The sequence below is a fragment of the Octopus sinensis genome, linkage group LG9 (assembly GCF_006345805.1).
Source record: "Octopus sinensis linkage group LG9, ASM634580v1, whole genome shotgun sequence".
In the NCBI taxonomy this organism is placed as follows: domain Eukaryota; kingdom Metazoa; phylum Mollusca; class Cephalopoda; order Octopoda; family Octopodidae; genus Octopus; species Octopus sinensis.
In genome coordinates, this window is record NC_043005.1 from 74,673,723 (window position 1) to 74,696,423 (window position 22,701).

The window sequence follows — 22,701 nt, forward strand, 5'->3', positions numbered from 1 at the left end:
AGTATATATATTTATACAGACAGGTGTGGGTGGGTGATTAAGAAGTTTTGCATCCAAAACCACACTGTTGCAACTTCAGTCCAACTGCATGGCACCTTGGGCAAGTGTCTTCTACCAGAACAACCAAAGATTCGTGAGTGATTGTAGTAGACAAACTGAAAAACCATTGTGCATGTGAGTGTGTTGACATCACATGATAGTTGTAAGAATGTCACTCATACAAACAGTGTTGTTCATTTCCAGTTTGCAAAAACATGTCTGGGTATGCTTAGAAACAAACGAGAGTTGGTGACAGAGAGAGCATCAAGCCATAGAGAATCTGCCTCAATAAACTACATGTGACCCATGCAAGCATTGAAAATTGGATGTTAAAATGATGATGATGATGATGACACATGAGAGAGAGAGTGGGAGGTAGGAGTTAAATTCCTAACTGAAGTTACTGTCTAGACATTGCTTTAAACACCCTCATACATAACTTATTCACTTCTCAAAACCCATGAATAGTTAATTGACCTCCAAAGTCTTGGACACTGTCAATGCCTTCACCAGGCTGACACAATGTAAAAATCAACCATTTGTGTGAAACCAAGAATTTGTCTTATGACAATATGGCGGCTATAATTCTTTAAGTAATATGGTGAGTCATTATGGCTGACATCATCATCATTGTTTAACGTTCACTTTCCCTGCTGGCATGGGTTGGACAGTTTGATTTGGAGCCGGTCAGCTGTCCAGACCACAATTGTCTGTCGGGGCAAGGTTTCTATGGCTGGATGCCCTTCCTAATGCCAACCACTTTACAGAGTGTACTGGGTGCTTTTTATGTGGTGTTGAAATTAAAATGATAATTATAAAATCAATAACACACTAATTTTGTTGATTAGTAGAATATATCAGCAAAGTAGCATTTACTGTAATATTGATCAAACAGTAATGAGATGTTAACACAAGCATAATTGTCTATGCACACACCACTTCCCAACCATGTGGTTTCAAGATCAAAAGGTCGGTCCAACTGCTTGGCATCTCAGGTGTCTTCTCCCATAGCACCAGAGTGACCAAAGATGTTCATTATATATACATACATGCACATGTATTATGTATGTACATATATATATATATATATATATATAACCGTGTGTGTGTGTGTGTATATATATATGTACACACAGTTACAATTAAGTGTGCTTGTGCACATTGTGTGTGTGTGTGTGTGTGTGCAGATCTCTGAAAATTCCTGGGCTACAAGTATCAATTTACTTGTCAATCATCGCCTAGCTTTGTACTTCTGAAGACGTGAAAGAAAGATAAGTTTTAGTGACTTAAGGCAATCAGCTATAAACCAAAGTTTCATTAATAATGGTTTCAAATTTTGGCACAAGGCCAGCAATTTCAGGGGAAGTGGGATAGTCAATTACATCAACCCCTGTTCTCAACTGGCACTTATTTAATCAAGCCCAAAAGGATGACAGGCAAAGTCAACCTCAGCAGAATTTGAACTCAGAATGTAAAAACGGACGAAATGCCCCTAAGTTAACAATTCTGTGTGTTCGCCACCTTAGACCTACTCATTAATATATTCATGTACCCATGCTAACATAGAAAAAGTGGATGTAAAAACTAACGAGTAAAAGAAGATTAAACTTACCAGAATGTTCAAAGAGGTTCTCAAGCATATTAGCAAGAGGTGAGTGGTCGTATACTGCTATAGAATCCCAATCTTTGGCCTCCTTGGCATCTGCAAACAAATGTCTGACTGTCTCCTTCTTATAACAAGTATCATCTGCTTGACAGTCAGCCTCTAATGAAGTCTCTAAATTCAAGTATTTGGGTGGGCTTCTATATTTTCTTCCAGAACAGGAAGCCTCAACTATTGCTGAATCATCTAATATAGGTGAAAAATAAGTCTTAGAATGGTGTGGGTGGGGAAGCGGATACTCCGATCCATCTACATCACTTGAACTGCTCGCGGCCACCAAGGGAGAGCAGGTATGCCTATATGATCGAACTGTAATATTTGGACTTAGCGTTTTGTAGGGAGATGGAGACCTGACAGTGATGTTAGGGCTATTCAATATCTCTTCATCAGACAACCTAGAACATGGACTGAAAGTTTCTGTGTGAAGTTTAGAAGGGGTTTGTAATGGTGTAACATAGATTGAAGTATCTGACTCTTCCAAAGTGTCATCTTGTTCACTGTTTGAGTAAACTATACATTCATTGTTCATCTTTGACTTCACAGATTTTTGGTTTGGTTTAGACTTACTCGAAGCAGTTGAACTTTGGAAGCTATTCTTCAAGTTTTTATTCTGTGTTTTATTTTGTGGAAGCTGTTTGGATTTTTTGGGTGAATTAAATTGAGATTGACAGTAATCTTTACATGCCATTTTCTGTGATTTTGGAGGTGATGCCTTAGCATTACAAGCATTTTGCTTTCTGTAAGAACCTTTCTTTGGTCTGTTGCAAACATGATTTGCGTTAGACGATGAATTCTGGATATCTTTACTTGGAGATAAAGGTTTGGCCTTGGCCTTACGTTCCCTGTCAGCTTGAGGAACTTCATTCTTGTGACCGGTATGAGGTTTTCTTCCATTTAGACTCCTCTGTATGTTCTGAACATCTGCTACAATCACTGATGTTACAGGCTGATTATTGTAAATGTTTTCTTTGTTATGTATCGGTGTGTTTGTTAATGTGACTGAAAAATTAATGTGTGTCTCATGAAAGTTGCTGTCATCAAGAGATAAGCCGGTGGTATCAAGAAATTGAGCTTCATTCAAATCATCTTTTATGCTGGGATCATCATCTATACTATCAATCCGCGCTCTGTTCAGTACATCAATCGAACTAAAACTTGAATCAAAGGAGTTCAGGGTCATAGAACTTATATCATATGTTAAAGTACTGGCATCAATGCCGCTGTCATATTTTCCAATCACTTCCTCCATGGCATTAAAGTGATAGAAACCAAGTGTATAATACAAGTTATTACATATTTTAGATGATGTTCTGGAAAATAATTCTTTCTGTTTTGTTCATTTCCTGCAATAGAAAAAGGATTTATTAGTCATATAAATACATTTTGTTCCCTCATTTACAATTTTTAAATACAACTACAAAGCCTAACTATGATACATTACACACAAAAAATATAACAAAAAACAGAAAGCATTATTCAGAGAGGAAAAAAAAAAGAGCCTGACAATGTTAACTGATGCATAGGATTGAGGAAGAAGCAGTCAAACTACAAAACAGTCCATCAAGAGACTCTCCCAGCACTCTTTTTTCCAGACAGCAAAAACATAGGACAAATGTGTTCACATTTGTTATATATTCTCTCACAGCTAGGCTTTCTAATATTTAAATTTATAAACACAAACACAGAAGAAGGGGTGGAAGATATTAAGAAGGAAAGCATGAGCAAGACTATGACAAAGAGTGGTGAAAAGAATGGCAATAAAGCTGGACAACAGAGAGAGAAAATTAGAGAAAATAATGTGATAGCAGAGGTGTAGACAGAGGCAATGACAGAACAGAGAGAAATGCAAGAGAGGGATTCCTCTGAGAAATGAAGAGGAAAGGTGGAGATAGACCAGCATCGAGAAGATGATAATTCAAGTAAAAACTAAGAATTACTGAAAAGAGGCATAAATAAACCTGTTATTTTTAAAGGATATTATGCAGTGTGTGTGTTGACAACCACTTTCAATAAAGTGTTCTGTGTACTATAAGAGATAGATTTACATAACTTATTCGTAGAGTTAATTGTTTGGCTACTTCTATATTACTTCAACCAGACACTAGCAGCATCAAGTTTCAACTTCCTTTGCAAAGCTAAACAAGGTCTGCTCACAATGATACCGACCATATTTTCCAGCATATAAATTGATGCAGTATGTAGTGTAAACATTCACTGTCATTCCAAATCTTGCTGCATTTAAATTTTACATGAAAGTTTTGGTCCGCCAAAGCCATTTTGGTGTAGAAGCTGACCTACCTTTATTGGTTGAAAATTTCAACTTGAATGCCGGAAAATATAGCATCTCCAGTTGAGATGATATATAAATTATACACACATTAACTCTATGAACAAATATACACACACACACACACCCACACACTTTATCTTTTACTTGTTTCAGTCATTAGACTGTGGCCATACTGGGGCACTGCCTTGAATTTTTAGTCGAATCAATTCAATCCAGTACTTATTTTTTTAAGCTTGGTATTTATTTTATCGGTTTCTTTCGCTAAACTGCTGTTACAGGGATGTAAACAAACTAACACTGGTTGGGGACAAACACAGACACACACATATATGCATCACATTAAGTGATGATCATCATGACAAGCTTCTTACAGTTTCCATCAACCAAATCCTTTCACAAGGCTTTTGGTCAGCCTGAAGCTATAGTAGAAGAAATTGCCCAAAGTGTACACACAATCAGATTCCAAAGAGACTGGTATTGGTCTACATTGACAAGACTTACCTTATTTAGTAAAACTGACAAAATGAGTATATGAGAGTGGAGTGGGGGTAATCCCACATTTTACACAGAGTCCTTCATCAGGGAAAAGTTGACAGAAAAGAATTTGAAGAGACACAGCAGGGTTTTTCATCTCTTAAATTTCTCTGTCAACTTTTCCCAGAAGGGCTCAAACCAAAACATTAAATTTTCCACTCTGCACAGTAAGTTCATTATACTCTGTTGTTAATTTTAACATGTGTGTGTGTATATACACACATGTGGAGGCGCAATGGCCCAGCGGTTAGGGCAGAGGACTCGCGGTTGTAGGATCGGTTTTGATTCCCAAGCTGGGCGTTTTGAGTGTTTATTAAGTGAAAACACCTAAAGCTCCATGAGGCTCCGGTAAGGGGTGGTGGCAATCCCTGATGTACTCTTTCGCCACAACTTTCTCTCGCTCTTGGCCTGCTCACTTAGCCAGCGGGGTGTCGTCATTTGAAGTCTAAACCAATGCGAACCGCATTGTGACCAGTGATGTGTAGCAACATCTGATTACCCGGTCGGTCACGGTGATACACACACACCCACACACATATATATACACATATACACAAACAAGCAATACACACATAAAGGTAGAAGAGAAAGAGTTTTCTTAATGTAATCTACATAATTATTCCAACCAGTTGTATCCACCTACAGCTAGACAGACTGAGCCATCAAGAATTAAATATTGCGATGAACACAAACTACCGATCCTATCAGCTTTATGTAAGTAACAATTAGTTGAGTTGAAAATTCCATCCTCTGTAGTACCAAAACATTTTGACAGGAGGGGAAAAAAAAGGATTCTCACAATTCCATATCCCATTAAAAATAAAAATTGGATCCTACACCTCACCACAATTCTCCCAGGCTGCACTAATAGGGTGTATGCTCCACGTTGGGAATCACTGCATTAACCATTTAACCCTTTTGTTACTGTATTTATTTTGATGCTCTTGGTTTCTTTCAATTACTTTAAATATAACAAAGAATTTAGTAAAATAACTTAGTTATCATTCATCTAGTGTTAGGAACATAAATTGTGACTAAGGTTTGGTGGAAGATTTTAATTCAAAACTTATGAGAACAAGACATTTGTACTACAGAGCCAGTTTCAGCCAGGTTGGTAATGAAAAGGTTAAACTGGGCATATCAGGCTCAAATATTTTACCTATTTTGTGTTCAAAGCAGCCAGATCCAGTCTCTCTCACCTACCCTACAATATCATTCTCAAAATAGACAATCATCGAAATAGTAAAGCTATGAGATTATGCAAAATAGATTCAGAACAATGTGAGTAAACAAGCATTACATCTCTACATAAATATGAAGTGGTATCAAAGAGCTCCCATACTAGTTATACTCTTACTCTATTTGTTTCAGTCATTTGACTGTGGCCATGCTGAAGCACCACCTATAGTTGAGCAAATCGCCCCCAGGACATATTCTTTGTAAGCCTAGTACTTATTCTATAGGTCTCTTTTGCCAAACCGCTAAGTTATGGGAACATAAACACACCAGCATTGGGTGTCAAGCAATGTTGGGGGGGGGGGACAAACACAGACACACAAACATATACATACACATATATATATACATATATACGATGGTCTTCTTTCAGTTTCCATCTACCAAATCCACTCACAAAGTTTTGGTCAGCCCAAGGCTATAGTAGAGGTCACTTGCCCAAGGCGCCACGCAGTGGGACTGAACCTGGAACCATGTGGTTGGTAAACAAGCTACTTACCACACAGCCACTCCTTATGTTTGATAAAAAATAACTTATTTACCTAAGTTTTAACATCTCCTTCCAAATAGTCACCTTCTGGCCTCAGTGTTCCTGTCACTTTTGGAATCCAGCTTGGAAGTTAGTTTCCATAAGTGAGTCGAGGACTTTCTATGATTTGCTCTGGATCCCAACAACCATGTTAAAGCAGCATTGTCGTTGTGAATAATCCAGTTCTTCACACTCTACAGATCCGGTCACTTTTGCCAAACATCCTCACTCAAATGTTTCAGAACATCGCAGTACAACTCTCAACTGATGGTCTGGCCCTGGAGGACAAACTCTCGATGCACAATACCACATTTTCAAGAGTGATGCTCATGGCATCTTTGAAATGCCCATACCACACGACCCATTGCCTTGTCATCACAAGCCTGCTGAAGCATGCTCAATGTCTCTAGCAGACTTCCCAAGTTTAACACAAAATTTCACATTGGCTATTTGTTCCTGTGATCACAAAAACACAAATTTCACAACTTGCGAAGTAAACATAGTGTTGTCACTCAGCACACTGCTAGCTCTTACTGCACACGCAACCATGTGCTGCCATCTGTTGGCACACTACAGAACTAGTCCGGGAACTTTTTGATACCACCTCATATCAAACACGTTTTTATAGATTTAACACATACACTATTATAACCTTAACCCTTTTGTTACTGTATTTATTTTGAGATGCTGTGTTTCTTTCAATAGTTTTAAATATAACAAAGAATTTAGTAAAATAGCTTAGTTATCATTAAGCTAGTGTTAGGAACATGAATTGCGACTAAGGTTTGGTGGCATATTTTAAATCAAAACTTATGAAAACAAGACATTTGTACTACAGAGGCAGAGCCTGTTTTGGCCGGGTTGGTAACGAAAGGGTTAAAGAAGCAGTTAAATTATTCTTTCATAATGTTATTCTTCAAATTTCTTTTCAGTCCTAAATTCCTAGGTCTGAATTCTTCCTGAACTTGACACAATTACTTCCAGTCATTTCAAAACTAACAAACTCTAAACGATGTAAAGTGTTTTAATCAAAACTTGTTCAGAAGCACAACAGAAGCTCTTATCAAACAACATTAATCCGTTTAAATGTCTCAGTTTCACTATGTGCGTGTGTGTGTGTGTGTGTGTGTTTGAGGCAGAGAGATAAAAGATTAGGAATAGTGTTATTATTTATTTAGTGCTTTTAAAAAAATAATCCTAAATGGTTGATTTAAAAGGGAACAAAAGCTGGTGAAGAGTTTTACAAAAAACTGTCTTCCACATGTAATGAATTAGAGTTCATTTCACCTAAGTGTGTAATCCAGTAGCCCAAAGGTAAATATCACAGGTAAAAAAAAAAGGATTCAAGTTGAAGTAGTTATTAATAGAAAGAAGAAAAAGAGGTAGTTTAAAAAAATGAATTCTGTGATAATATTCCCTTTGTCAGCCCCACTATTTCACTAAAGGTATTAACAAAGGGGTTATTAAGTTTGAATTTACAAACAAGATCAACTGGAAAAGAGTATTTCAGTCGTTCATATTTATAAACCATACTTAAAATTATGTAAGTCCGAAATTTTAGACATCAGTTATAATTGAATATCATAAGACACCAAAATTATCCTAACGGCACACTATAAAACTATGGCCACCAAAGTACAAGCAATAGATCATGTAATGTACAGATATGGACCGGATACATTTACATGCTAATAATACTATAAATATAACACTTTAACTATGAAAGATAAACCATACCTTTATAACTTTCAAATTTCATTTGAGATTCAGCAGTACCTGTGTAGTAGTAATGTCCTAGTCATTAACCCTTTTGATACCAACCCGTCCGAAACCGCCTCTGGCTCTGTAGTACAAATGCCTTGTTTTTAAAAGTTCTGAATTAAAATCATTCAACCAACCTTAGTCACAATTTGTATTCCTAACACCAGCTTAATGATAACTAAGTTATTTTACTAAATTCTTTGTTATATCTAAAATTAATCAAAAGAAACACAGAGCATCTCTAAATAAATACGGTAACAAAAGGGTTAAGTTACTGAGAAGATTTGCTTGTGTTAGTAATATGGAAGGTTATTAAAATTTAAATATTAGTAGCAGTTTGAGAAAACTGATAACAACAGTGACTCATTAGATTACTACAGCAGATCATATGATTAAGTAGTAACTCAACAGGAGATGGAGAAGTTGGTGATATCAAACCACTGATAACATTATCACAATGAGCAGATGTACACGGGGAACGATATTTAGGAGTTATCTGTTTAGCTTATGTAGAGCTTCTCGGCATTCAGTTTTAATCTAGGAAGTGCTTTCCAAAACAAGTCAGATATGCTACATTCACAGTAAATTTCTTGTAATGTACTATTTGGTCAACCCCATAAAAGAGTGGGTTTACCATTACTCTTAATTGTCTGCCAAGTAATTTTTCAGTTGGAAATAACTTGCATGCATTTGATGCACTGCAAAAGTTCAAAAACCCCTCAAAATTATTTCTTTATCGCCCAAAAGGGGCTAAACATAGAGGGAACAAACAAGGACAGATAAAGGGATTAAGTCGATTATATCGACCCCAGTGCATAACTGGTACTTACTTCATCGACCTCGGAAGGATGAAAGGCAATGTCAGGCTTCTATAATGCAGAATTGATTGTTTGCTCAATTCTTTCTGCTGCAACATTAGACTTTTAGACTATGGGTCGTACAATTTCTTTGCAATGTGGTTAGTTTAACCCTTTAGCATTTAACTTGGCCAAATCTTAGCCAAATATTCTGTTTTATGATTAAACTGACCAAAACTTGCCTATCAAACCTACCCTACAATGTCACTCTAAAAACAAACCTTTGCATCATCAAAATCTTGAAGCTATGAAATGCTGCATGATGAATTCAAAACAATGTGAAATAAACAAACATCAGAACTGACTGAACTAATCTGAATGCTAAAGGGTTAAGTAGTCTTTTAATTGAATAAATTCTGAGTCATACTGCAATCTACTAAGAGCATCAATATGACTGATGGTTTTACCAAGGAATGTGAATGATTTTGAAATCATACTGCAATGGTATGAGGGCTTGTCTAGCAATCCACTGAGAAAGTCACCTGGGAACATCAAGATTCTTAACCAAAAGACATTGGTGTGAAAGAGAGACTCTTATGAGTGAATCTGGTAGATAGTAACTAAAAGAAACCCATCATATCATGTGTGTGTGTGTGTATAAGTATACGTTACTGTGACTTGCTTTGACATCATATGATTGATGTAAACGAGTGTCACCAACATATGCATTTATCCTTCATATCCAATTTTCCATGAAAACATGTCCAGTCATATGGAAATATTACCTTACTTGGAAACAAGAGAGGATTGGTGAGAGGAAGTATGTCCAACTGTAGAAAATCTGCTCAACAAAATTCCTTCTGACCCATGCAGGCATGAGAAAGTGGACATTAAAACAATGATGATGATGCATGCATACTAAACCTTAACACGGAATCATTAGCTGGTTCTCCTTAGTTTAAGACTAAATATTTTAACCTGTTTAATATGATCTTTTTGGAGTACACTCATGTCTTCAAAGCATGTAAACCATTCAAATTAACAATTTTGAATTGTTGAAGGATATTAAAACATCTTTAGATATCCCACTAGGGTATGAAAATACCTCACATAGTGATGAGTGTGCTCTGCATAGTTATGGGCTGCCCTTTGGCAAGGGATGGTAGCTGTTCAGTCACACTGCCAGGGACACAGCAAAATCATGGGATTGAAGCATGGTGGATTGTGAAGAAGTAGCGAAAGAGCTCAACTGAGCTGACGGTATTTCTTACATTGAAAATACCTAACATAGTGATGAGTGTGCTCTGCATAGTTATGGGCTGCCTTTTGGCAAGGGATGGTAGCTGTTTAGTCACACAGCAAAATCATGGGATTGAAGCATGGTGGATTGTGAAGAAGTAGCGAAAGAGCTCAACTGAGCTGACGGTATTTCTTACATTGAAAATACCTAACATAGTGATGAGTGTGCTCTGCATAGTTATGGGCTGCCTTTTGGCAAGGGATGGTAGCTGTTTAGTCACACAGCAAAATCATGGGATTGAAGCATGGTGGATTGTGAAGAAGTAGCGAAAGAGCTCAACTGAGCTGACGGTATTTCTTACATTGATGCAGAGGAATTCTAGAAGATCAACAGTCAGGATCACCAAATTCTGTCAAGAGAGTAACTGCATTGCATCCATAAGGGTGGTGTCCATGGTTGCACAATCAGCTAATGAAAGATTCATTGTGACTCCAGCTCTCAATTCAAATTTATGATATCAGAGACCTGGATGTAATTGTTGATAACAATCTCAGTTGGAGTGCCCACATCAACAATAAGGTCGATATAGCTCGTAGGATGAGCTCCTGGATCTTAAGAACCTTCCGGTCCAGAGAACAAGGTATCATCATTCCACTCTTCTCCTTTCTATGGCCACACCTTGAATACTGCTGCCCCTTATGGTCTCCCCATACAAAACAAAACATCTCGAGGATTGAATCACCCCAGAGGGTACTCACTAAACGAATTGAAGGCATGACTGATCTCGCTTACTGGGACCGCCTTAAAGCCTTGAAACTCTACTCTCTCCAGAGCCGCTGCGAACAGTACATCATTTGTACGATGTGGAGAATATACCGCCAACATTGCCCAAATGACCTGAACATTAGTTTCAAGGTTCATCCAAAGCTGGGACCACGGGACATACGTCCCCTGACCAATTCAAGATAAAAATATATAGGTACACTGCGACATAATTTCTTTTCCTCAACAGGCCCTGCCCTGTTTGACATTGTCCCAAAACTGATTAAAGAGGAAAAGGATCCCATCACCTTTAAACAGAGTCTGGAGAAGTTTCTTCAAGGAATACCAGATAAGCCACCCATACCTGGATACAACTCACTCAACAAGAACTCACTACCTGAATGGACCAGGATCTTTTCGGTTTGAACGGCAGTTTTCAACATAATTTCTAGGTAACTAAAAAATATTAAAAATTTTTTAGTTACCTAGAAATTATGTTAAAAACTGCCGTTCAAACCGAAAAGATCCATGGACCATAATCAAAACTTGACTTAAAAGGATTTAGATAATCCTACCAGGTGGTGTTATTAAGTCAGACATGGCCTGGACCAATCTTTGGTCAAAACATATCTAAGTTTTATATATATATATATACCTACTCGTATGTATACACACACGCTCAGATTCAACAAACTAACAATTTCCCAGCTTCACCACAATATCCAGTTCTTGCTTCATTTCTCCACTATTCGTTGGGTATTTTACAAAATAAAATCTTAATTCTAAGGAAAAGAAACACAGACACTACTTACGTTGAACCCAAGTCGAGCAAGTGAAAGGTAAAAAAAAAATGTTTATAATAATCACAGAGCCGCAACAGAAAATTCAAAACTTGAGACATCTGTTATAAACTGAGTATCATATTTCACCAACGTTATCCAAGCGGTACGGCACAACCATAAAACTGTTGCTCGTCGTCGCTAAAAAAAAAGTACTAACCACGTGCAAGCATGCAAAATACATTCAACGTCACAACAAAATTAGCATAACAATGGTATCAAATTTCCATTGGGTGGAATTCTGGTTTAAGAGCACCCCATACAACCCCTCGAAACTTTTTTTTAATTTTTGGAATTTTCGGGAAATTTTTGCGAATTTGTTCTACACAGAGGAATTCATTGTAGTATGAAAAAAATTTTTTGAGTTCGTATGATTTAAGCACGATTTAGCTGAGATACTGACTAGATGTTAACATTAATTAATACGGAATATCTTCTTTAATCAGCAATTTCGACCCAGTACTTGACTAGTACTTTATTTTCTCGCTTTGGTATAAAAATATAGCAGACAATTCCAGGTGTCGTTTTTTGGCGTTAAGATTAATCGCTTATATACACGCATTCATACATACATACATACATAATACTTTCAGCTGTCTATCGTATGTCACCGTAGCATCACCGTACACAAATAGATAAGGAAAACTAAATGCTTTCCATACGATGTCGGTTTATCAGCTGGAATCGTTGAAATACTGTTGACATGATAACCAGGATTGATTCCACGCTGATAAACATGATAAACTTACAAGACGGAGAGAAGGCCTTACATGGTCGTTTGATTCGCTAGAAATAGCAGCCAAATACTCCACAAATCACACACTAGCGTCTTTAAAATCGATTTAAGACAGCACTCTATAACATAGTGTAGGTAGACTATGCACATACAATAAAGCAAAGGTGGGAAGCATTTGATCATAGATTAGTTCAATCAAGACCCACCTAGGACTAAACAATATCTAAAAATGAGACATAACAGTAAACACGATAACTCAAAATATACTTTGGTGAAAAAAAAAAAAACCTATTCAATGAAAGTAAAACTTTTCCTTAAAAAATTTTAGAATGTTCTATCCATCATGTCTGGCTAGCAAGCTATAAAGCCTATGCGTTAAGCATGATTTTTACATCGGGTTAAAATCTGAAGAAAAACAAAAAAAAAAAAGCAATGGTAAGTTGGGACAAGAGAAGTAAAAGATTTATACATTTTGCTAAGACTGAAATCTAATGGTAAATAGAATATATTTATATAAAGTAAACGTTCGTAACTATACACAAGCCCGTATTAGCAACATCATGGGTCTCTGGACAAATCAACACACTGGGCCCCTAAATCTGTGAGGCCGTTTGTGTACATGCCTTCAAACAAAACACACTATACAAAAATTGTTTTCTCATTACGAACACTAAACAGAAAATATGTAGGCAAGATATTAAATGGTTTGTAAATATATGGGTTATCATAATATATGTTATAAAATTGTAATACACCCCAATAACTACAGAGAGGAAATATACACGTTCATTCGTGCATGCACATTAAAAAAAGGTATTCAGTTACTGAATTATAACAGAAAATCATATTTCGACGAGAGGAATAAAAACATTTCATGGTTTAACTTCATAAAAAAGAAAAAAACTAATTACGTTGTTTAAAAATTAAAAGAATACAATTAAATCCAAATATGAAATCACGTTTAAGTGTGCAAGATACATATTAGAAATTAACAACACTAAAATAATTAGTGAAATCCAGGTGTGTTCTTTATTAGAAGGAAGCTAGCACTGTTTGTACATGGTGTGATTAGTGGTGAAAATGTTACTCTAACACGTCGTCCCGTTCAATATCAGTGGAACCCCACTTGAAGTTTTAAGTGACTTGCAATGCAACAGTTAAAGGACAATTTTGCAGGCACACAAATATAATTTAAAAACTAAACGATGTTATCAATTGTTTTTACATTCAACTAACAGCTCGGATGTCATGAATGTGGAAACCTTAAGTTTTCTAACATATAACAGTTTAACTTAGCTGCATAGTGTCGGAGTGCCATTTTCTTTCGTTTTCCACTCGTGTGTATGTGTATGTATGTATGTATATATATATATATATATATATATATATATATAGCCAGATAACCGAAGAGATGGTGTTGTGGATTTCCACTTCGGCATATGAAACTCAGAGTTTTATCTTGACTATCGAGTAATGTAACATATTATTGTATAGATACATTTCCTCTATTTACATAATATTGAGGTCTCTTTCTTTCTTTTGTTATCTTACCGTTTTCTCAATATATATATATATATATATATATATATATATATATATATATATATGCAAGCCATTATGGCTTATGCAGAATAGGTTACTAGCTTAATATATTTCTTTACTGCCAACAAGGGGCTAAACATAGAGGGGACAAACAAGGATAGACAAACGGATTGAGACGATTACAGCGAAACTGGTACTTTATCGACCCCCGAAAGGATGAAAGGCAAAGTCGACCTCGGCAGAATTTGACCTCAGAACGTAACGACAGACGAAATACCTATTTCTTTATTACCCACAAGGGGCTAAACACAGAGGGGACGAAATACCGCTAAGCATTTCGCCCGGCGCGCCTTAGGTTAGTGGATTAATAATAATAAACAAGTTACAAGCAGGAAGAAAAACCAAGCTTTCGTAATTCACCTTTGTACAAAATAAAACAAGGACACAATGACAGAACAATATGCGATATCTTCTGGACATATATAAATTTAGTTTCTAAAAGTATTAACGCATAAATACATAAATACCTGTAAATTTGTCCAGCAAGTTGAGTTAATCTGGTAAAATAAGCCATTAGACACAAACGGATGTTATTTGAATTTCGCTCCGTTCCAGCATGCATTACAAACAGGAAGTTGTGTCATAATATTCGTCCCACCTTCCTCTCTCTTTCTGTTATAGCACCCCTTCCACCACTTTTTTTCTTACTATTTAATACAAACAGCTTTTAAGTATTTTTATCGCTTTTTCATTTCCTTGACCGCGCGCATTGAGCTGGTTGACCTATAATTGTTTCTGTATTTATAAGTAGCACTAGGGAAGGAGAGAGAGAGAGTCGATGTCACAGACTTCATTACCTGACTGATGTTATATTATGACGCCGGGCGAAATGCTTAGCCGGATATTTCTTCTGCCGCTACGTTCTGAGTTCAAATTCCACCGAGGTCGACTTTGCCTTTCATCCTTTCGGGGTCGATAAATAAAGTACCAGTTTCGCACTGAGGTCTTGTCTGTCCTTGTTTGTCCCCTCTATGTTTAGCCCCCTGTAGACAGTAAAGAAATATATATTATCACCCTGGGCGAAATGCTTAGCGGATATTTCTTCTGCCGCTACGTTCTGAGTTCAAATTCCACCGAGGTCGACTTTGCCTTTCATCCTTTCGGGGTCGATAAATAAAGTACCAGTTACGCACTGGGGTCGATGTAATCGACTTAATCCGTTTGTCTGTCTTTGTTTGTCCCCTCTATGTTTAGCCCCCTGTGGATTATAATAAGCAAATATTATCACGCCGAGCGAAAAGCTTAGCGGATATTTCTTCTGCCGCTACCTTCTGAGTTCAAATTCCACCGAGGTCGACTTTGCCTTTCATCCTTTCGGGGTCGATAAATAAAGTACCAGTTTCGCACTGAGGTCTTGTCTGTCCTTGTTTGTCCCCTGTATGTTTAGCCCCCTGTAGACAGTAAAGAAATATATATTATCACCCTGGGCGAAATGCTTAGCGGATATTTCTTCTGCCGCTACGTTCTGAGTTCAAATTCCACCGAGGTCGACTTTGCCTTTCATCCTTTCGGGGTCGATAAATAAAGTACCAGTTTCGCACTGAGGTCTTGTTTGTCCCCTCTATGTTTAGCCCCTTGTGGGCAGTAAAGAATATATATTATCACCCTGGGCGAAATGCTTAGCGGATATTTCTTCTGCCGCTACGTTCTGAGTTCAAATTCCACCGAGGTCGACTTTGCCTTTCATCCTTTCGGGGTCGATAAATAAAGTACCAGTTTCGCACTGAGGTCTTGTTTGTCCCCTCTATGTTTAGCCCCTTGTGGGCAGTAAAGAAATATATATTATCACCCTGGGCGAAATGCTTAGCGGATATTTCTTCTGCCGCTACGTTCTGAGTTCAAATTCCGCCGAGGTCGACTTTGCCTTTCATCGTTTCGGGGTCGATAAATTAAGTACCAGTTACGCACTGGGGTCGATGTAATCGACTTAATCCGTTTGTCTGTCTTTGTTTGTCCCCTCTATGTTTAGCCCCCTGTGGATTATAATAAGCAAATATTATCACGCCGAGCGAAAAGCTTAGCGGATATTTCTTCTGCCGCTACCTTCTGAGTTCAAATTCCGCCGAGGTCGACTTTGCCTTTCATCCTTTCGGAGTCGATAAATTAAGTACCAGTTACGCACTGTGGTCGATGTAATCGACTTAATCCGTTTGTCTTCTCTGTGTTTAGCCCCTTGTGGGTAGTAAAGAAATAGGATATTTCTTCTGGCTCTTTACGTTCTGAGTTCAAATTCTGACGATGTTGGCTTTGCCTTTCATCCTTTCGGGGTTCGATGAAATAATTTACCCATTGAGTGTAATCAACTTTCCCCTTCTCTGCTGAGGTCGACTTTGCTTTTCACCATTTCGAAGTCGATAAAGTAAGTACCAGTTGAACCCTGGGGTCGATATAATCGACTTACTCCCTTCCCTGAAATTGCTGGCCTTGTATCAAAATATGAAATTAGTGTTAGGACTGTGAACTGGCAGAACTGTTAGCTCATCAGACAAAATGCTTAGCGACATTTCGTCCGTCTTTACGGTATGAGTTCAAATTTCGCTGAGGTCTCTTTTGCCTTTCATCCTTTCAGAGTCGATAAAATTTAGTAGCAGTTGAGTACTGGGGTGGGTGTGATCGACTTCCCCTCAAAATTGATGACATCGTGCCAAAATTAGAAAGAAATGTTTGGCGGACTTTTGGAACGGCTACTGCTATCCAACGAAGGGAAGAAGCAAGGGATTGGGAAGTCAAAATATGAGAAGGGAATTTTTTGGAATAAATTTTCACATTCGTAATTCCAATTGCATGCTAAAATAAAATAAAAACTAAGTAAACAACCAGCCAATTCCTTACCCTTTTCCTTCTTCACGAAGTAGTGATAGCTATTCCGAAAGTTCGCCCTTTATTTTATCGATCGCGGAGGGATGAAAGGGAATTTGTCCTCAGCGCGATTTAAACTCAAGGTATTCCATCTATGATCAGTATTTCCTCTAAGCCGTTGCGCTTGTGCGCGCACGTTTTACTTTAAAGAAAGGAAAAATGTGCACAAATAAGGTTTACAAGTTGAAATTTGATTTTTTTTTTCTTTTAGTTGAAGAAACTCGAGCATGGATACGCACATACTTTGCAGAAAAAGACTAAATTTGCACACAAGCACCACAACAAAAAACAGGGACCATCGCTCATGACTATTATGCAATGTTTTGTTGGCATACCTACACGAATGTGTCCTCCCACCAATTTTGTTTCCTCATAATGTTCAGAAAAATTAATGTTTTCATGGAACTTTCTACAAATACTTCTCAGATGTAGATTACAGTTATATAGGAATTAACGTTTAAAAAACTTGGTGGGCGTGAACACATACATACATCAAAATCTTTTTCAAAATTATTTCAAGTTTCATTTTGCAGACATATAAGTGCTGTGTGTTGATGTGTATGTGTGCGCACCCACCAATTTCTTTTTTCTTTTATTTTTCACATCAAATTCCGATGTAATCGTAACCTACACCAAGACGAATTTATAGAAAATTTAATTTTAAAATAATCCAGAAAGTCGGTGTGGGGACAAACTTGTTAGGTGTGCCGTTTTGTTTTGGGGGTATTTTTTAGGATCACTTTACCAAGTGTCTCTTTACATTTCTTTAATTCAGAAAGTAGGGCGTGATTTAAGGTGTTATTTTGACTGCTATTTTTAGCAGGTTGAGCCATTACATAACAGATCCCTCTCTTTTTTTTTATATATATATTTTAATGTCTAACTTACACGAAGTGAGCTTCTCCCAAAACTTTATAGGGATATTCTGTGTTCACTTCTATGACTAAGATAATGTTATTGAGAAAAAAGATGAGAATGAATGTCACACAATCTTAATCTTCTACCTATGAATCTCATGCCTTGCTGCTAAGTTTAAAGAAAATTTATACAAAACCCATTCTATTTATAGCAACTTGTATTGTACATTTTACATGAGCCAACCATAGAGCCTCTACGCGGTCGTGCGACCTGTTAGAAATAGCAGCCAAATATCTCTTTTCTATTGTAACTCTAACATCATATACCGTAGATTCATAAAATAGTTTCCTGTTTATTAAATATATATGTTCGTTAATTTTGATTCGTAATATCATCACAAAATATATATGTTCATTAATTTTGATTCCTAATATTGTCACAAAATTTGTTGGAGCGTACAACTGATTAAATAAGTATTTAATTTATAAACCCCAGAGGAATATAATGTAAAATAGAGCCCAGATTTAAAGTAACATATGAAAAAACATAGCATGGGGTATTTAATTTGAGGTTGAATAATTTTTGTTACCTAACTACGTAATTAAATGTTACGGTCCTTCCAAAAATTATGCTAATTATGAACCAAAAAATAAAATTTATATTTTCGGCTTCTGCAATACTTATTCAGTATCTTCTGTAAGTGCAGTTAACATCACTTTCATTTCTCATTTTCACCCTTTTTTTCATCTCTATCATACGCTTATCTTTTTATTCTAATCTTAATTCCCCAATGTATTGTAATGTCCCCTCTATGTAAAACCTTTATGGTTAATAATATAATAAAAAATCAGTATCTCCTCTAAGTATGGTTTTTATATTCAACATTGAAAGTATTTGATTCTTGCTTTGTAGAGAGATATTTAATGAAATATGCGAAAAAATTAGGAAAATGACGTTTGTAAAGTGTTATTGAGGGTGTCTCCACCGCTTCTCAGTTTAAGAGCTTCTTTTTTAAATGGTAATAAATTTTAGCCAACGCTTTTTGCGTTTAAAGAGTTAAAGCTGAATTAGTTTGTTATGGGTTATTGACTGTAATCTGTCACTGCTTCTAGACGTAACGACCTTTTCAGACATATATATATATCTCCGGCTGACGTTTACGAACTCATAAGTGAATGTGAGAATTACTCAGAAGCAATTCAAACTCTGGAGGGACTGTATGTGAAACCTTATAATAAGCTTTTAAACTTTGATGTTTGAGTTTGGGTTTATAACAGGTACGATTTTAATACCTGCCTAGTTGTGAGTAACTGCCTTGAGAGACAAAGAAAGACAAGGGAGTAAACTTAATCATCCAGAATAGAGCTACGATGGAAGTCTAGTCTTCGCTCGACAATCTCTAAGCAAATCTTGTAGCCACTTTGGATACAAGTACCATTTTATTGTTCAGCTCTTCTTTGCAGATCAACAATGTTGAAAAGGAAATGCCTATGTCTGGACCACTCTGAATCTCTCTGCATTCGGCCCACTCGTTCGCTGGCGAGGTCACTTTTGTACACTGTGGAAAGCCGAGCAACAACACATCATTAACCCTTGGACATTGCTAGAGTCCTAAGACTTAAAGCCTGGTTTCCATTGAAACCAGAATTACAATTAGACTTATAGCTTGTTTTCTAAGTGACCTGAAGGGGTAGCAAGTCCGTTGCAGGATTACTCATTTACTGCCGAATGGACTGGAGCAGCGTGAAATGAAATGTCTTGCACAAGAAGGCAACGCACCGCCCAGTCCGGGAATCGAAACCACGATTTTGCGATCGTGAGCGCAACACCCTAAGCACTGGGCCACGCGCGTACACAACTGTCGGCTTTGCCGCCACTCAAATTGTGAACGGCGCCATAACCCTCTTGAGATCGATGTATATCAAAAGAAAGAAGAAAAAGGGAAGTTTATTTTATTGAAAAGGTAATTTTCATTTATTATTACCGTCTGCATTTACCACACCAACTAAAGTGACCTGGCTCTAAATAACAACAGTAATATTTCTGTATAAGTCTGGGCCGTTATTAATGAATGTTTATCCAGTTGCTAAGTACGAAATATCATCTCAGTAATATTTGTGCTTGGCCACCCGTAAACCTCAAAACCTCACACAAACAGAAGGAAGAAAATAAGATTTTGTTTAAACTTCTGTATACTCACTTATCTCCTAGGATATTAATTCACAACATTATCTCTTGAATAAAAAGAAGTGGAGAATTTTCTTTTGTTTATCTTGCCCCTAATAATTAATTTTTAACTTCCTCCCGTCGTTATTATAACAGAGTGTAACTTATTTCTTACCACTCGACAAATTTTACACTTGTTTTGTGATAATGATGAAAGTGTGTGACCTAGTGGTTAGAGTGATCTTTCATAGCAATAGCATATCAAATATTGGTAAAACTGCATATCAAAGGTAGGATTTCTTTCTACTTAGAGTCAAAAACATACTTTGATTCTGATCAATTATCCACTAAATAGCAAAATCTCAGCCTTCATTAAAGTACTACTTATGTATTTGGGAAGCTCTTGTTACTCTACTTACAACATCCTGAAATGTGTCCAGACAATCTTGATAGTCAAAAATTCATACATCAGCTAATAACAGAAAGTTTCAATGAAACTGTTTCTTCCCGCCATTTGTTTTATTAATATTATATGACATGAAACCAGGGTTACAATAAATTATCTGTAATAACGGATTGCAATACCCCCTCACACACACATACAATATATTATTATTATTACTATATATTCCGCCGAAGTCGACTTAGCCTTTCATCTTATCGTAATCAATAAAATAAGTACCAGCTGAGAAAAGGGTCAATGTTATCGACTAGTCCCCTACACCAGACTTGATGGCCTTATGCCAAAATTTGAAACCATCATTATTATTATTGAGTGAGAGAGCAATGCATGTCATAAAAGTGACACTGGGGTACAAATATACGAAACCCAATATACCCATCATGGCTACCCGTCTGATACTGGTACACCAGGCACATGCATCACAACCATATATGCGTAACATGGTAATCTCATCTCAAGATAAACACCGCATGACCTTGCAGGTGAAGCCCACTTAGACTTTTCTTCGGGTTAAGTAGCCTATCCCGCTCAAAAAACACCTGAATTAAGTTTGTTTAAGAACAATAAACGAAACACCTGGTGAATTATTCAAACCCCAAAGAATCCCTCTCAACAAATGGCTGCATCATGATCAGAGTTGCACACATCGTCAGCCACTAGGAGACATACTCAAGTGGTTATGGTCAAACAACTGACAAGCAAATCTGTTGTACTGAGCAGAATATTTGCTGTAGTCCAAAGACAAAGTACATGATAACGCATATATGGTTCTGATGCATGTGCCTGGTGTACCAGTATCAGACGGGTAGCCATGATAAGTATATTGGGATCTTTTCCTTTTGAACGGCACATGTCAACACAATTTCTAGTTAACTAAACACTTTAAAACTTCGTATACTGGTAGAATGTGTCAAAATAAAACATTTTTGGCATAGTTTCGGTTGTAGTAGCACAGATTTCCGTCGATTTCCGTAAAAAACTTTTATTTTTTTACATAAGTAATGAGAGCGAAAGAGACTAAGAGGAAGCGATTTTACGACGATAAGGTTTCACTTTGAAGTCGGCCTGTGTGCGTTTGATGGGGTGTGGGAGACAGACAGTATGTTGTGTAAGTGAAGTGCTTCTGTTAGTGTGTGTGAAGAGACAGAGAGAGTAATGTGTGAAAGAGAGAGATAACTGATTTTTTACTCGGTGTATGTGTATATGTATGTATGCATGTATGTGTGTGTGTGTGTGTATGTATCTATGTATGTGTGTGTGTTTATGTATGTATGTATGTATGTATGGCCGATTCATCGTAATTTTTTACTCGGTGTATGTGAATATGTATGTCTGCATGTATGTGTGTGTGTGTAAGTACGTGTGTGTGTGTGTGTATATGTATGTATGTATGTATGGCCGATTCAGTGTTTACATTATTTCGAATTAAAACGAAAGATTACCTTGTGGCGCCTGTTTATGTAACAGTCTGCTATGTAGAAAATAATGAGTTGACTCAATGGAATAATGACAGTGATCGAAGATATAGACAAAATTTTTTTTATTTAATCGTTATACATGCCTTGTCGACTGCTACTGTGCAGCCTTAATGTCTCTGTTGATGTGACGATGGTGAAATGGTAAGAAAAAGATGGGAGAGTTATAAAATGAGGAGATATTCTTCTCATGAGAAAAGAGTTGCATTCAAAGGAAAAAAAAAGTTAATAGTCTATAGAGGTGCACAGAAACTGGGTGCAAGCATGCATATATATGCATGTGTAAACATTGTGTTGTGCAGCAAAAGGAACGAACAGTACAAAATGTGTAAGGAAAAGTGACAAAATCCGATTGGTAATGTTCTGTGTGAAAAGTCTATGCCGGCCATACATACATACATACATACATAAACACACACACATACATAGATACATACACACACACACACACATACATGCATACATACATATACACATACACCGAGTAAAAAAATCAGTTATCTCTCTCTTTCACACATTACTCTCTCTGTCTCTTCGCACACACTAACAGAAGCACTTCACTTACACAACATACTGTCTGTCTCCCACACCCCATCAAACGCACACAGGCCGACTTCAAAGTGAAACCTTATCGTCGTAAAATCGCTTCCTCTTAGTCTCTTTCGACATTTTTTTCTCTTGGCTTTCTTGAGAAAATTGTAATTCGTTTGTTTAACGTAGTTTAATTTTTCGAATTTTAACCAATGAATCGCCTCTAGTGAGCTAAAATCATTTGCTGCGTCTAAAACTGAGACATCCTGTCACTAACCCTAAACCTCACCCTCACCCTAACCCTAAATTTTTTTTCTTAAT

At 36.9% G+C, this 22,701-nt stretch overlaps 1 protein-coding gene across 1 annotated transcript in view; it reads right to left on the reverse strand.

Moving 5' to 3' along the window:
• The window catches only part of LOC115215825, a 30,864-nt gene extending 16,283 nt beyond the window's left edge, over positions 1-14,581 (reverse strand). Inside the window, exons 1-2 of the mRNA XM_029785142.2 lie at positions 14,496-14,581; positions 1,652-3,045 (exon numbers count right to left, since the gene is read on the reverse strand). Coding sequence (XP_029641002.1) covers positions 1,652-2,951 — 1,300 coding nt within the window. The 5' untranslated portion in view covers positions 2,952-3,045; positions 14,496-14,581. The remainder of the gene's footprint in view (positions 1-1,651; positions 3,046-14,495) is intronic.
• Between the last annotated feature and the right edge of the window lie 8,120 nt (positions 14,582-22,701).